Source organism: Numida meleagris, chromosome 4 (assembly GCF_002078875.1).
Source record: "Numida meleagris isolate 19003 breed g44 Domestic line chromosome 4, NumMel1.0, whole genome shotgun sequence".
Lineage (NCBI taxonomy): Eukaryota > Metazoa > Chordata > Aves > Galliformes > Numididae > Numida > Numida meleagris.
In genome coordinates this window covers 29,874,591-29,886,609 of record NC_034412.1, presented here as the reverse complement: position 1 = coordinate 29,886,609, position 12,019 = coordinate 29,874,591, and the positions used below count along the sequence as shown (strand labels likewise).

At 35.2% G+C, this 12,019-nt stretch overlaps 1 protein-coding gene across 1 annotated transcript in view; it reads left to right on the top strand.

Annotated features, from left to right (window-relative positions):
• DDX60 (DExD/H-box helicase 60) overlaps nt 1-12,019 on the top strand; it is a 38,092-nt gene that overhangs the window by 15,708 nt on the left and 10,365 nt on the right. Inside the window, exons 16-28 of the mRNA XM_021394387.1 lie at nt 1,008-1,163; nt 2,176-2,325; nt 3,114-3,233; nt 4,177-4,272; nt 4,982-5,097; nt 5,618-5,763; nt 5,941-6,050; nt 6,180-6,284; nt 6,371-6,499; nt 7,295-7,422; nt 10,025-10,183; nt 11,265-11,409; nt 11,846-11,998. Of these exons, the coding sequence (XP_021250062.1) occupies nt 1,008-1,163; nt 2,176-2,325; nt 3,114-3,233; nt 4,177-4,272; nt 4,982-5,097; nt 5,618-5,763; nt 5,941-6,050; nt 6,180-6,284; nt 6,371-6,499; nt 7,295-7,422; nt 10,025-10,183; nt 11,265-11,409; nt 11,846-11,998 (1,713 nt within the window). The remainder of the gene's footprint in view (nt 1-1,007; nt 1,164-2,175; nt 2,326-3,113; nt 3,234-4,176; nt 4,273-4,981; nt 5,098-5,617; nt 5,764-5,940; nt 6,051-6,179; nt 6,285-6,370; nt 6,500-7,294; nt 7,423-10,024; nt 10,184-11,264; nt 11,410-11,845; nt 11,999-12,019) is intronic.

Here is a 12,019-nt window from a genome sequence, read left to right as displayed (position 1 = left end):
AGGACAACAAGGCTGGTGAGGGGCTTGGAGAATATGCCCTATGAGGAGCGACTGAAGGAACTAGGGCTGTTTAGTCTGGGGAAGAGGAGGCTGAGGGAAGACTTTATTGTTCTCTTCAAATACCTGAAAGGTGATTGCAGTGAGAGAGGAGTCAGTCTCTTCTCAATGGTGACAGGTGACAGGACGAGGGGAAATGGCCTCAAGTTGTGCCAGGGGAGATTTAGGTTGGATATCAGGAAAATTTTCTTTACAGAAAGGGTTGTTAAGCACTGGAATAGGCTCCCCAGGGAGGTGGTTGAGTCACCATCCCTGAATGTGTTTAAAAACAGTTTGGATGTGGTGCTCAGGGACGTGATTTAGTGGTGGGTTGTTAGGGTTAGGGTAGTATGGTTCTGTTGTGGTTGGACTTGATGATCTTGAAGGTCTTTTACAACCTGAGTGATTCTATGATTCTATGACTCTGTGTTGTAACGTGTAATACTTTGGTAAACAGCTTTAAGGATCAGGTATGTAACCACACACATCCATGACCATTAGAATTTTTTATGTCTTACTGTATGGTATGCACATTTTACTTAAAAATATAAAGCTTTGAAAAATTTAGAATCACAGTCAGTCTATATATTGGGTTTCTTTTTCCAGCTTGGACTGATTTCACAAAGAGTCACAGCAGGCTCAAGAAAGGAGAAAGAAATAAAGGATGAGAAGTATATAGCACACAGTAGCTCAAGGAAGCCAAGCTCTGTCTGCTAGATGGTTTTGTTAGGTCTTCTCACAACAAAAGCATCTACAACAGTGGCTACTGAAGACATTACTTACAGAACGTAGCCTCCTTTGAATAGATATAACTCTGACACGAGGCTACAACAAAGTCATTTAAAAATTACCTACAATTTCATCTATTTTTCAAAGCTTTCCAAGTTCCACAGAGGAAAAAAAAAACCATAACATTTTCTGAATCTCTTGCTAGTTTTCAAACCAACCTGAAATTTAATATGACCTTATAGATGAGAGAAGGAAGAGATGATCTGAATAGAAGCAACTGTGATGTTGAGGTGGGACCAGCTCGCTTTCAGCTACAATACATGGACTATTACTTGCTCAGAGAAGAGAGGAATGATCCAGATCCCCGAGTGCAACACTTCATACCAGACACGTGGCAGGTACTGAGACAAAAACCATTTGCATATAGAGTTATTGGAAATGACCTTTTTCATTAAAAAATATACATTGTTACCCTACTTGTTAAAAATAGTATTTCACTAAGTTTAACCAAGTCAGTAAATTACTTCAGAAATGTTCTTTTACACTGAGGGCTTTCCAACTAAGAGCTTCGCTCAAGGCATTCAACTTTAGAAATACCATGTCCATGAGATTCTGCTGTTTATAGTAATATTTGATGGTGATAATCTCTAGCTATTGTTTGCTCCTTTTTTGTCCATAGAGAATGACTCATAGTATGGGTTGATAAATAACTTTTTTCTTTAAAGCACAGCAAGTCTAACTGAAGTCTTTTTATTATTAGGCTGGGGAGGCCAGATTAACTTGCCACTTTTTGTGAGTGTATCTGCAAACCAGTCACTTGCTCGAGGAGCAACTTGAAAGATGGCATATATACTGACAGAGAAAGATAGTGTTACTACTATTTCTTTTTCCTTTTTAGTATCCTTCCTCTCATCCTTTCACAGACCTGTTGAGAGAGCATGGAGGAAGACAGGAGTAGGGAAGAAAACCAATTAATAAACAATGTACGTTAGGAGCAGAAGAGAGATTTTAACAGGACTGAGTAACTATTATAGTCAAAAAAAAAAATAGTGATTTGTAAAAGAACAATGACGTTTTTGAGTCTAAATTATACACTGGTGAGTTAACTGGCTTTATTTTTTGTTTGAAAATTTCCAGTTTTGGACTGCAAGTGTTGTGGTATCAATATCTCAGAGCAAATAGTTGAAACAAGCAAGTCAGAATTGCTAGTTCTACTTTTTCTGCTAACAGTGTGAGAAAAAAATACAGTCATAAAACAACTAGTTTAACTTTGACTTCCAGTAGTCTAACATCTGTATTAAAAGTCTGCATGTAAAAAAATATAAGAGACTTTTTCACAGAAAGAGCTGGTTTACTCAGAGAGAACTTGTTAACAAGACATTTTGATATAAATAATTGCTCTTCTCTTAGCGAGAACTTCTCGATGCTGTAGATAATAATGAGTCCGCAGTGATTGTTGCTCCCACATCATCAGGAAAAACATATGCTTCATATTATTGCATGGAGAAAGTTCTGAAAATGAGTGATGAAGGAGTAGTTGTGTATGTTGCTCCTACAAAGGTAAGGTTACATCCTACTACATATTCTATATGTTTGCTACATTTTTCAGTATGATTCTAAAACCATTGGGGGTAACTTATTACACTAATTTAGCTGATGTATGTCTTTTTCATCAGAAACATGTAATTACACATGTTAACAAAAAATCTTCCAAACATTTATGTTCATGTACAATTTATATTTGTCTGTTACTATTTATATATAGCTATTTTAAGGTCAGAAACACTGATGTGTACAAAAGTCCTTAGAAGTAGAGCATTAGGAAAATGGTGAGAGCACCAAAAGCATACAAACTATACATGAAATTGATATTAGAACAGAACAATGACCAAGCAAGTAATTTCATTCCACTTGAGTCTACTCTCAGAGAAAACTTCGAGAAAAAGCTTGTGAAACTCTTGCCTGTTGTGGTACATTTTTTAATGCATATTTTATCCTAGTAGTTAGAAATTTACTTAAAAGCTGAGACAGTGTGTTTTCGTTTCTTCCAAAACTTAACTTAGTGCTTGTAGATACAGCAGAATGTGATTTTTTTTTAGCAGCTTTAAAAGCCATTAGAATACAGAATTAAAACTATATAACCCACTTCACGGAACACTACAGTTCTTTGAAAGCATTTGAGTATAACTGAACATAAAGTACTACATCTGTTAAAAGTTAATAACACATTACATAGTATATTATAATTTAGTATGTTAACATCAGTGCCCAAACTGGATATTTTACATAATATTGTATGCCTTTAGACATACACAGTCTCGTTTTATTTATGACTTGCTCTACTTAAGGCCCTTGTAAACCAAGTGGTGGGATCTGTATACAGTCGATTCACCAAGAAACTTCCAGATGGACTGGTGGTGTGTGGAGTCTTCACACGAGATTATCGCCATGATGTCATGAATTCTCAGGTATATTTTTTATGGGTGTTTTAACACAGAATAGTAAGGCCTGCTGTACTTCATCTGGCTTCTGCAAATATTAATTTTGATTGTAACAGTTGCACCAAATACAAAGCTCAGAAAAAATCTAAGCACACTTGTACTGCACACGAGAAACTTTCATTCTGTGGCACACAAACTTACCTATTAATCCGTAGAGGATATGCCATGGAACAACCTCTAAAATCCCTTGGTCACAAGCATACATCCGATGTAAATGCAGACAAATGAAGGAGGTGCTCATTTTTTTTTCATTATTTTCACGATAGTGTGACTTTTCCTATTATTAATAAAACCTGATGACATAGGCTGATTTTTAAGTGGCAGCATGTCTTCAGTGCTCAGTCACTCTCTCAGTGGAAAGTTCAAACAGATCCTTCAATATTTTACTTTGTGCCCATTGCCTCTTGTCGTGTCGGTAGACACCACTGAAAAGAGCCCACTTCTGTCTTCTTCACATCCTCTTTTCATGTTTATATACAATGGTGAGATCTTCCATGTTCCTTTGCATTAAACAATATCCACTGCTCTCTCCTCGCCTTCCAGCCCAGTTATTTCATTATAGAAGTTTATGAGATTGGTCAAGCATGACTTCCTCTTGAAGCATGGTGAATGCATGCTAACTACTCCTAATGACTTCCTTGTCCTTCCTGTGCCTGGAAATAGTTTCAAGGGTTAATTGCTCTATCACTTTCCCAGGGATTAAGGTGAAGTTGACGTGCCTGGAGACCTCTGCGTCCTACTTCTTGCCCTTCTTGAAGGCAGGATTGAAAAATCATTTATTTGTTTTTTGCTTACCTTTAAATCAAATACCTAAACATTTTTAATTTTTTTTTTCAATATACAATCTATCTTGTTATATTTGATTACCCAGTTTACTTGAAAATAATGCTCTACAAACCTTTGTTCTTAGATACTAGTGACTGTGCCTCAGTGTTTAGAAATCTTGATGCTGTCTCCTCGTTGCCAGAATTGGACTAAACGAATACAATACATTATATTTGATGAGGTAGGCATATTTCAATAGTCATCAATTATAAGAAGAAAAAGCAGAGGAAAAATATCAACAATTCAAATTTGCATTACATATATTATAGCTGGCAAAAACTTTAGAACTATTACTTTAGACTTGCTTGCTTTTATTGTCACCTTGTCTTTATGTATACCAGTGCAAGAACTTAAAACTCTAATAGTCCTCAAGAGGACACATAGTTCAAAGTTAAGAAGTCCCCTTATTTCCCTTACTTCTCTCACTCCAGTCACTTGAAAAACTAAAGGCCATCACTGCAGTTTAAGTGTTGAAATTGGAGTCTGGAGGTACTCCAAGCTTGGATCATTCATTTTTCTCATCATCAGATATTTGCCAATCTTCTGAGGACAAAAATGATAATTAATTTTGCTGAAATTAAAATTTGTACTGGATTCTTTCTTGTATATCAAATTAATTGCTAATGATGTGAGTAAATATCTAGGCTACATACAATGAAAATAGTACTGAAATTTAGATTGTTTAACTATCCAGTGAAGTCTGGAGAGAGAGATGTCCATTTTATTTGGATCTCACTGTCATTAGCTACAGTATAAGAAGTATTCAGTACTGTTCTTTCCAAAGTTTTTGTCTTTAGGAAAACTATAGTGAAACAATTCTTTTTGGGCTCACTTTGACAAGGAACATCTCTTTTATTTTTTTAATCCTATTTCTTTTCTCAAAAATATAGATCCATTGTCTTGGTGGTGAAATTGGAGCAGAGGTTTGGGAGCATCTTCTGGTAACAATTCGGTGTCCATTTTTGGCACTCTCTGCTACTATCAGTAATCCAGATCACCTGACTGAGTACGCTTGGAATTTTTTCATTCACAAGAGCGTATTTAAATTGTGTATGAACTGTTCTAGACAGATGTCAATTACTATTGAGAGGCAACAGTTTTGGAATTACGTTTTTGTTTATTGTATATAGTTATATATAATTGACAATTTGTATAAGTGATCAATTTGTATAATAGATAATTTGTAACTCTTAACTTTCTGAAATGAGAACAGGCATTCCTATTACCTGAGATCCTTTAAATGAGCTAGGCAGAAGAATTTAGGATGCTTTTGAATCTATTTGGTTCGCCAAAACCTAATAAGTTTCCTTGTCTATCATCAGTCAAGGAAGATATCAGCACTATAGAGATAGACAGATAGATATATGATGGTGCTATTTCACATTTGCTGGAGAAAATTCCACTGAGATGGTGAAAGGGACTGGAAATTCTATAGGAGAAACAGAGAAGAATGTAGTAATTCCTCTATTACAGTTGTAAAACTTTTCTTAAAAATATTTTTAACAATTTTTATTTTATTCTTGAAGATGGTTACAGTCTGTGAAAAGGTATTGGCAATGTGCTGAGAATGCAATAAAAGGAAGCTCTACCAACTCTGAAAAGAATTTTGCAAGAAAATGTAAAGGAAAATCTACAGTAAAAGAACAAAAAAAATCATACCGTGTTAGACTAGGTGTGTATCAGAATGTTTTGTAACTAATAAATGAATGTAGTGTCCTTTCTGCAAACATTTTAATCATTCTGCATGAACATAAGCATGTACGTACATAGTTATTTCAAATAAAAATAAATATTGCAGTAGTAAGTACTTTTTAAAACAGTGTATCATCACATTTTTGTCTCTACATAGTCCTGTATGAAGAAAGATACAATGATTTGGAAAAGTATGTGTGTTCCCTAACAGGCAGTGATTTTGTCATTGAACATTTTCACCCATGTGCTGCATTAACAGTCAATCATGTAAGTATAGTGCTGGTGCCAAAATTGTTTCTCAAATGTTACATTAAGCAAGATGGAATACATCATGATTTCAAAACTGATTATTTTCTCTCTCTCTCTCTCTTTTTTTTTTTTTTAAACTCCTTGCAGATTGAGAACTATGGTATTCCTTCAGATCTTTCATTGTCTCCAAGAGAGAGCATTCAGCTATATGACACAATGGTAAAAGTCTGGCAAAAGTGGCCAAGGGCACAGGTGGGTATAAAGAGCTGCAGATAGAATATGTAAAAGTAAATAGATAATGAAGTACTGCAGTGTTTTATAATGATGTTGTTTTCAAGGAGATGGATCCTGAGGAATTCGTCTTTTTCAAGAATAAGATAGTGATAAAAAAGATGGATGTGAGGAAATACGAACAGGAACTGAAGAAAGAACTAAGCAACTGGATTGTAGTTGGCCAAAGACAGAAGGTAACTGCTGTTAGAGGAGTGCATTTTTAAGCTTATGTACAGATGTAATATAACATAATTGTAATTATTGTATAATAATATTTAGACAATTATGGGAACTTCTACTCCCATAATTATTTCTTATTAGTATTAACTACTCTTGTGCTAAAAGACAAGCACTAATATTTGTGGAATTTAATAAGTTTTTTCAAGCTTATGTTTTCACAGGCTTCTCAGGGAATCAGATGTCTGGTACTTTCTGATTTCAAGTTCTGATTCCTTGAGATAGTGCCTACAATTAGCGACGGTATTGTACCACTATTCCACTACTTTAGTCTACCTCTTTTCTTTGCTGCTCATTTGAAACTTTCTCTGAAAACTTTATATGTAAAAGAAATTAAAGCAATAGGCAAAAGATCAAGTCTTTGATCAGAAGCCATATATTATTATATCATAAAAGGAAGTGTAAGGAGGTTTTGAATCAAAACCTTGTATAAAACAAAGAATATATGGAAAAAAAAAACCAACAAACTTCTTGAAATGTGACACTTAAATGTGAAAATGCATCATAATTGATGTGTTAGAAATACTTGATAATTTCCACCGTGATGGTAGCGAAGAATGCTACAACAATTTTCATTTTGAGTTCTTACTGGAGTCAGATAATGTTCTACAGGGTTTTTAAGTCCATAAACAATATGAGGCAATATTGCAAGATTTAAAATATCTGAGCTGATAGAAAATGTCACAGGAAACTTTGCATCCAGGTAGAAGATTCTGTCATTAAAATATCCTCAATAATAACGCTTTGGTCAGGTGAATGAGGTACTGGACAACTTAAAACCCCAACCTGTGGATTGCTCAGAAAATCAAAAGTGGAAGAAGTTTGCATGCTTTGTTGACAAATTGCATGAAATGAATAAATTGCCTGCCATATTTTTTATGTAAGTATTTACATTCCGTATATTATGTGTGCATTGACTAGAAAAAAAACGAGAAAAATTGGAAGATATCATGTATTTGGTCTTTGTTTTCTCTGTTTTAAAGCACATGAGATAAAGACTCACAAGCTCTATGAACCTATTTATCTCTATGTGGGACTTTCTATTTTACTCTATCTTTATGGGACTAAAGATTTAGATGAAGTAAAACTGGGAATTAATTACTATCTGGAAAGGTTAGAATCCATGAGTGATATCTAGGAAAATAATAAGAAGCTGAATCACATTAAAATGAGAGTTGAATTCTCTGTTGCTTTGGTCCAGTATAGTAAGTAAAACTTGTGTTCTTTAATTAGAAGTGCAAACGGTGTATGTAGGTGCAGACTTGATAGGGAAAAGGATGAAATGAGGTTCTATGAATGTATCATTTGTTACGATTTTGGTGCAAAACCTCAAACAACATTGTCTTTTATCCAGTGAAATGGATTAATTAACCTCCTTTGAATACATCTAAGATGTGATTTCACAAAACATCAAACACGCACAGCCTACTGACACCACTATTGTCAGTGCTATTGCTAGTATCAGTAAAATGTACCTTAATGATGATCTTAATATTGAAAAGAAGCTACTTATCATTAAATGGAGTTGTCCAGAACAAAGAAACAGTCACATAAAGATAGAAAGTTTTCTCATCCCAGTAATGAAGACTTGCCCTTCCTTATATTGGACACTTTGGTAGTTAGGGGGAGAATGCTAGCTGCCATTTCATTTCTTACAAGTTTGTGCTGATAAAAAAGCATTTCTGAAAGAACATTAGAAAGGAAGAAGCAAAAAGTGACTGTACAGATATATAGCATCTCTAAATGCTGGTAATTTTTTCTTCTTGTGTTTTGAGTGACAATCTAGTTGAAAATTAGTGTTACGTCTAATTTCAAGTTGAAACCAATAGATTTCAAAATTACTCTTAGATATTTGTAATTCCTTCTTATAAGGAGTGATTTCAGAGCTGCTTTATGAACTACAGCATCATCTGGGGGGACTAGGAAGTTCCAAAGTTCTTCTCCTTAGTAGAGAAAGATAAGTGGCTTATTCTCATCTGCTCTGGAATGATGTGTCCTTAGAAATTTTTTGTGACTTACAGCTCTTACAAGAGACTGTGTGTAGTGTGTGAATCCTCTCTTTAATTAATAACTGCTAAATAATCACTGTGGGATGAAAATGCATTCCAGACCAGTGAATGTGGAGGCATAACCTAGTGACGTGAAGTTGGAACATGAAGTAGAGAAATCTATTATCTGATGTTTTAAGGAACAGGTGTAGTGTAACAGCACTTTGTGGACCTCCTCCATGTTGTATTCTGACAAGGGACGAGCATCAAACAGAATTAACAAAAAAACCCCTCTTTTTACATGTCCAAGTCCTGGGAATTTGTGAGACAGATGAAGGGGATTTGGAGCCCTCAGAAGTAGATGCTGACTTGAAGTAGTAGATTGGTATTTGTGCTTTGTTGATAGTGGAAAGCTTTTTTTTCCTGAGCTGTTGATGAATTAGGTTGGAAAGTGATCACCCATAATGGTATTAGGTCAGCATGGAATTAATAGAGACTCAGGAGAGAGCCGGTATCAGAGCTGTAGAAGACAAATTGCTATTGTGGCCTTTGGTGGTAGGGAAAACAGTACTTGGAGTTTTCTTTTCTTCTCTTAAAACAACTAGGGAAAGGGAACATGCTGGCACCACATTTTTACTCATATGGCTGAATAAACTGAACTCACTTCAGAGGAATCAAGACTAAACGGGAAATGACTGTTATTGAGCTCTGTCATCCATGAAGAAGTAGAAATCTTAAGCTAAGAAGTTACCACCTAGACTTAGGATCTGTGTTTGGCCTTTACAAGTACAAAGTCCTTCAGTTTTTGCACTTGTTCTTGGTGACTGCCAGATTTGAATTACTTGCAAGTATTCTAATGGACTAGGATGAAACCTCATGCCAGGTGTTTGCTAACACTTTTTACAGTGTTAGTTAACAGAATCTGCTCTGCTGCAACAAGGATTTAATAAATGCTTACTAAGGGTGAAGCTGGCACAGTCTTCATCCCAGTTAAGCTTCAAACAGTCCAGTGTTGAAAAGGCTATAAGGAAGAACAGCTGAGTAGAAGAGAAACAGGCATTGATTTTCAACTGGTTAGCTGAGAAGGATTAAAATGATTTAAGGTACAGTCTGCTTTATATTTATGTTCATGAATCCAACTTACAGAAAGGCAGGTTTGAGCATACTTTCCACAGATAATTTACTGACAGAACTATTTTATATATGAGCACTCAGATTTGAAATAAATGCAGTTTGAAAGGGAATGCGGACTATGATGTGGCTCTGAGCAGCCTGGTCTTGTGGTTCAACCCCACAGCAGGGGGGTTTTCAACCCAAGCGATTCTATGATTCTTTGATTTGGGGATCAAATAGTAATATGCTTCTAATTATTCAAATTAACTGTAGTTGGGTAATAAGTATTACTGAGTATTATATTGTAACAGCATTCATTACATACACCTACAAATAAAGAGTTCTACTAGAGTTGTCCTAACTGACGTATATTGGTTTAAGATTTGGCTTAGGTTCAGTGGAACAGGCAGCCAGGAATGTCTTCCTGAATTTGCTGGAAAAACAAGATAATGAACGTGATCCTAAAATGGAGAGGGAAAAAGAAGATATAAAGAACAAACTAAGAAAAGTGAATAAAGCGCTAATAAAATTTGAGTCTATGTAAGTATTAGAACTACGTATTGTTACAACACACATTACAAGAGAGCAAAATTTTGTGGTAAGTTTTTTCTGGGGAATGTACCTTACAACAGCCAGTTGCAGTTGCTTTAGCAACCCCCATGGTAGGAGCAGTTGCATGGTGGGTATTAATTAGCAGTACCTAGTGCATAGACAAGCAGAAGGGAAATACCAGTGTGGCTGATATTGTGCTGGTGCTGCAGCATGAGAATGAGAGAGAAACTTGAATATATGAGGTCAGCCACTGCGGAAGAATATATTCGTAGCTTAATTTCACCATGTCTGGTTATAGTGATGGATCTCTGAAGTGTGGGTTCACCTGACTGATGAGATGTTCTTTGAAAATGTGACAGCATTTTGCTTTGATTATACCTTGTCTTTGCCTTAGCTTTCAACTTCCTTGAGTTTTTTGATCATAGGGTGTAGATTTTTAAAGGCATTTGGCAATTAAATACACCTACAGTTATTGGGTTTGTCAAGAACATAAACACTATTGTTTTGACCTCCTAATGCTGATAATTTTTAGTGTATTCCACAAACATAATAGCATGAAAGAATGAAGTTGGCTGACTTTAATAGTAATGAGTTAGAACTTGAAAATCCAGTATGAATTTAGACATTTATTTAGTGGTTTGAAAGTCTGCCTCTAGTTTCCTTCTTCTCTTCAAATCCTTCCCCAAATCTTTACCGTCCATGTAATTATTTGCAGTAACCGGACTGCACTTCTTTTTGATGTTGAATTTTTCTACTGTGCGATAGTGTTAACTTACTAATTTGCTAACCAATGTATTTGTAGTTGCTGTCTTCATCTTCCTTCATTTTTGTATATCACCATAATTCCTTCTCTCTCCTTCACCCAGAATCATTTGCTGTTTCACATACAAGCCAAGATCAAATGCACATGTTAGCACTATAAGTAAATTTACATTAATAGACCTACCTACATGTTTGAGCCTACAGTCTAAAAGAGTACACATCTGCATCCTTAAGAACCCAAAATATATATTAAAATAATAATATATATATGAAAGAAATAATCTTTTTAATTGTATATTTTATGCAGTGATACCAAAAAGGTGAGACCTAGTAAAATGGAAAGCATGGTGATGCTTTTGACTATGAAAGAACAACTACAGGAAAAACTTAAAAAGCTTACTGTGATCCCTTCTGCATGTACTTATGCTGATCCTAAAGCAGTGGATGAAGATGTAAGTAATTGGCTGATAATTACACTTTCGGTTTTCTATGTCTAAAACTCTTGGATTTGTGCAAAAATCATAAAATGTATATAGTAAGTGATGCAATTGTAATTCATAACAATACTCACTAACTTCATGAAATATCCTGAATTTTGAATTTGATTCCAGGTCTCAATTTTAGGTAATTTTATTTTTAAGATGTGTGGAGAACTTTTCATTCTGCCAACTGTCAGCTCATCACTACCACGCCCACTAAACCATGTCCCTAAATGCCACATGTACACAAGTCTTGAAAACCCTCAAGGATGGTGACTCTACCTCTTCCCTGGGCAGAATCTTCCAATGCCTTACCAAATGCTTGGACTTTAATGGCTAAGAATTTTATTTTATTTTCATTGGCAACACTTGGTTATTATTAATACTTAACATTTATTTTTATTTGTAGACCTTGAGGAAGATTTTTTATCGACTTAGGTTTCAGAGGAACGGTTATCTGCATCAAATGCTGGCACGGAGGGGCATTGGGTATCATCATGGAGCTATGGCTATGAAGGAAAGACAAACAGTGGAAATGCTTTTCAGGCTGGGATATATCAAGGTTGGAAAATCAAGATTAGGT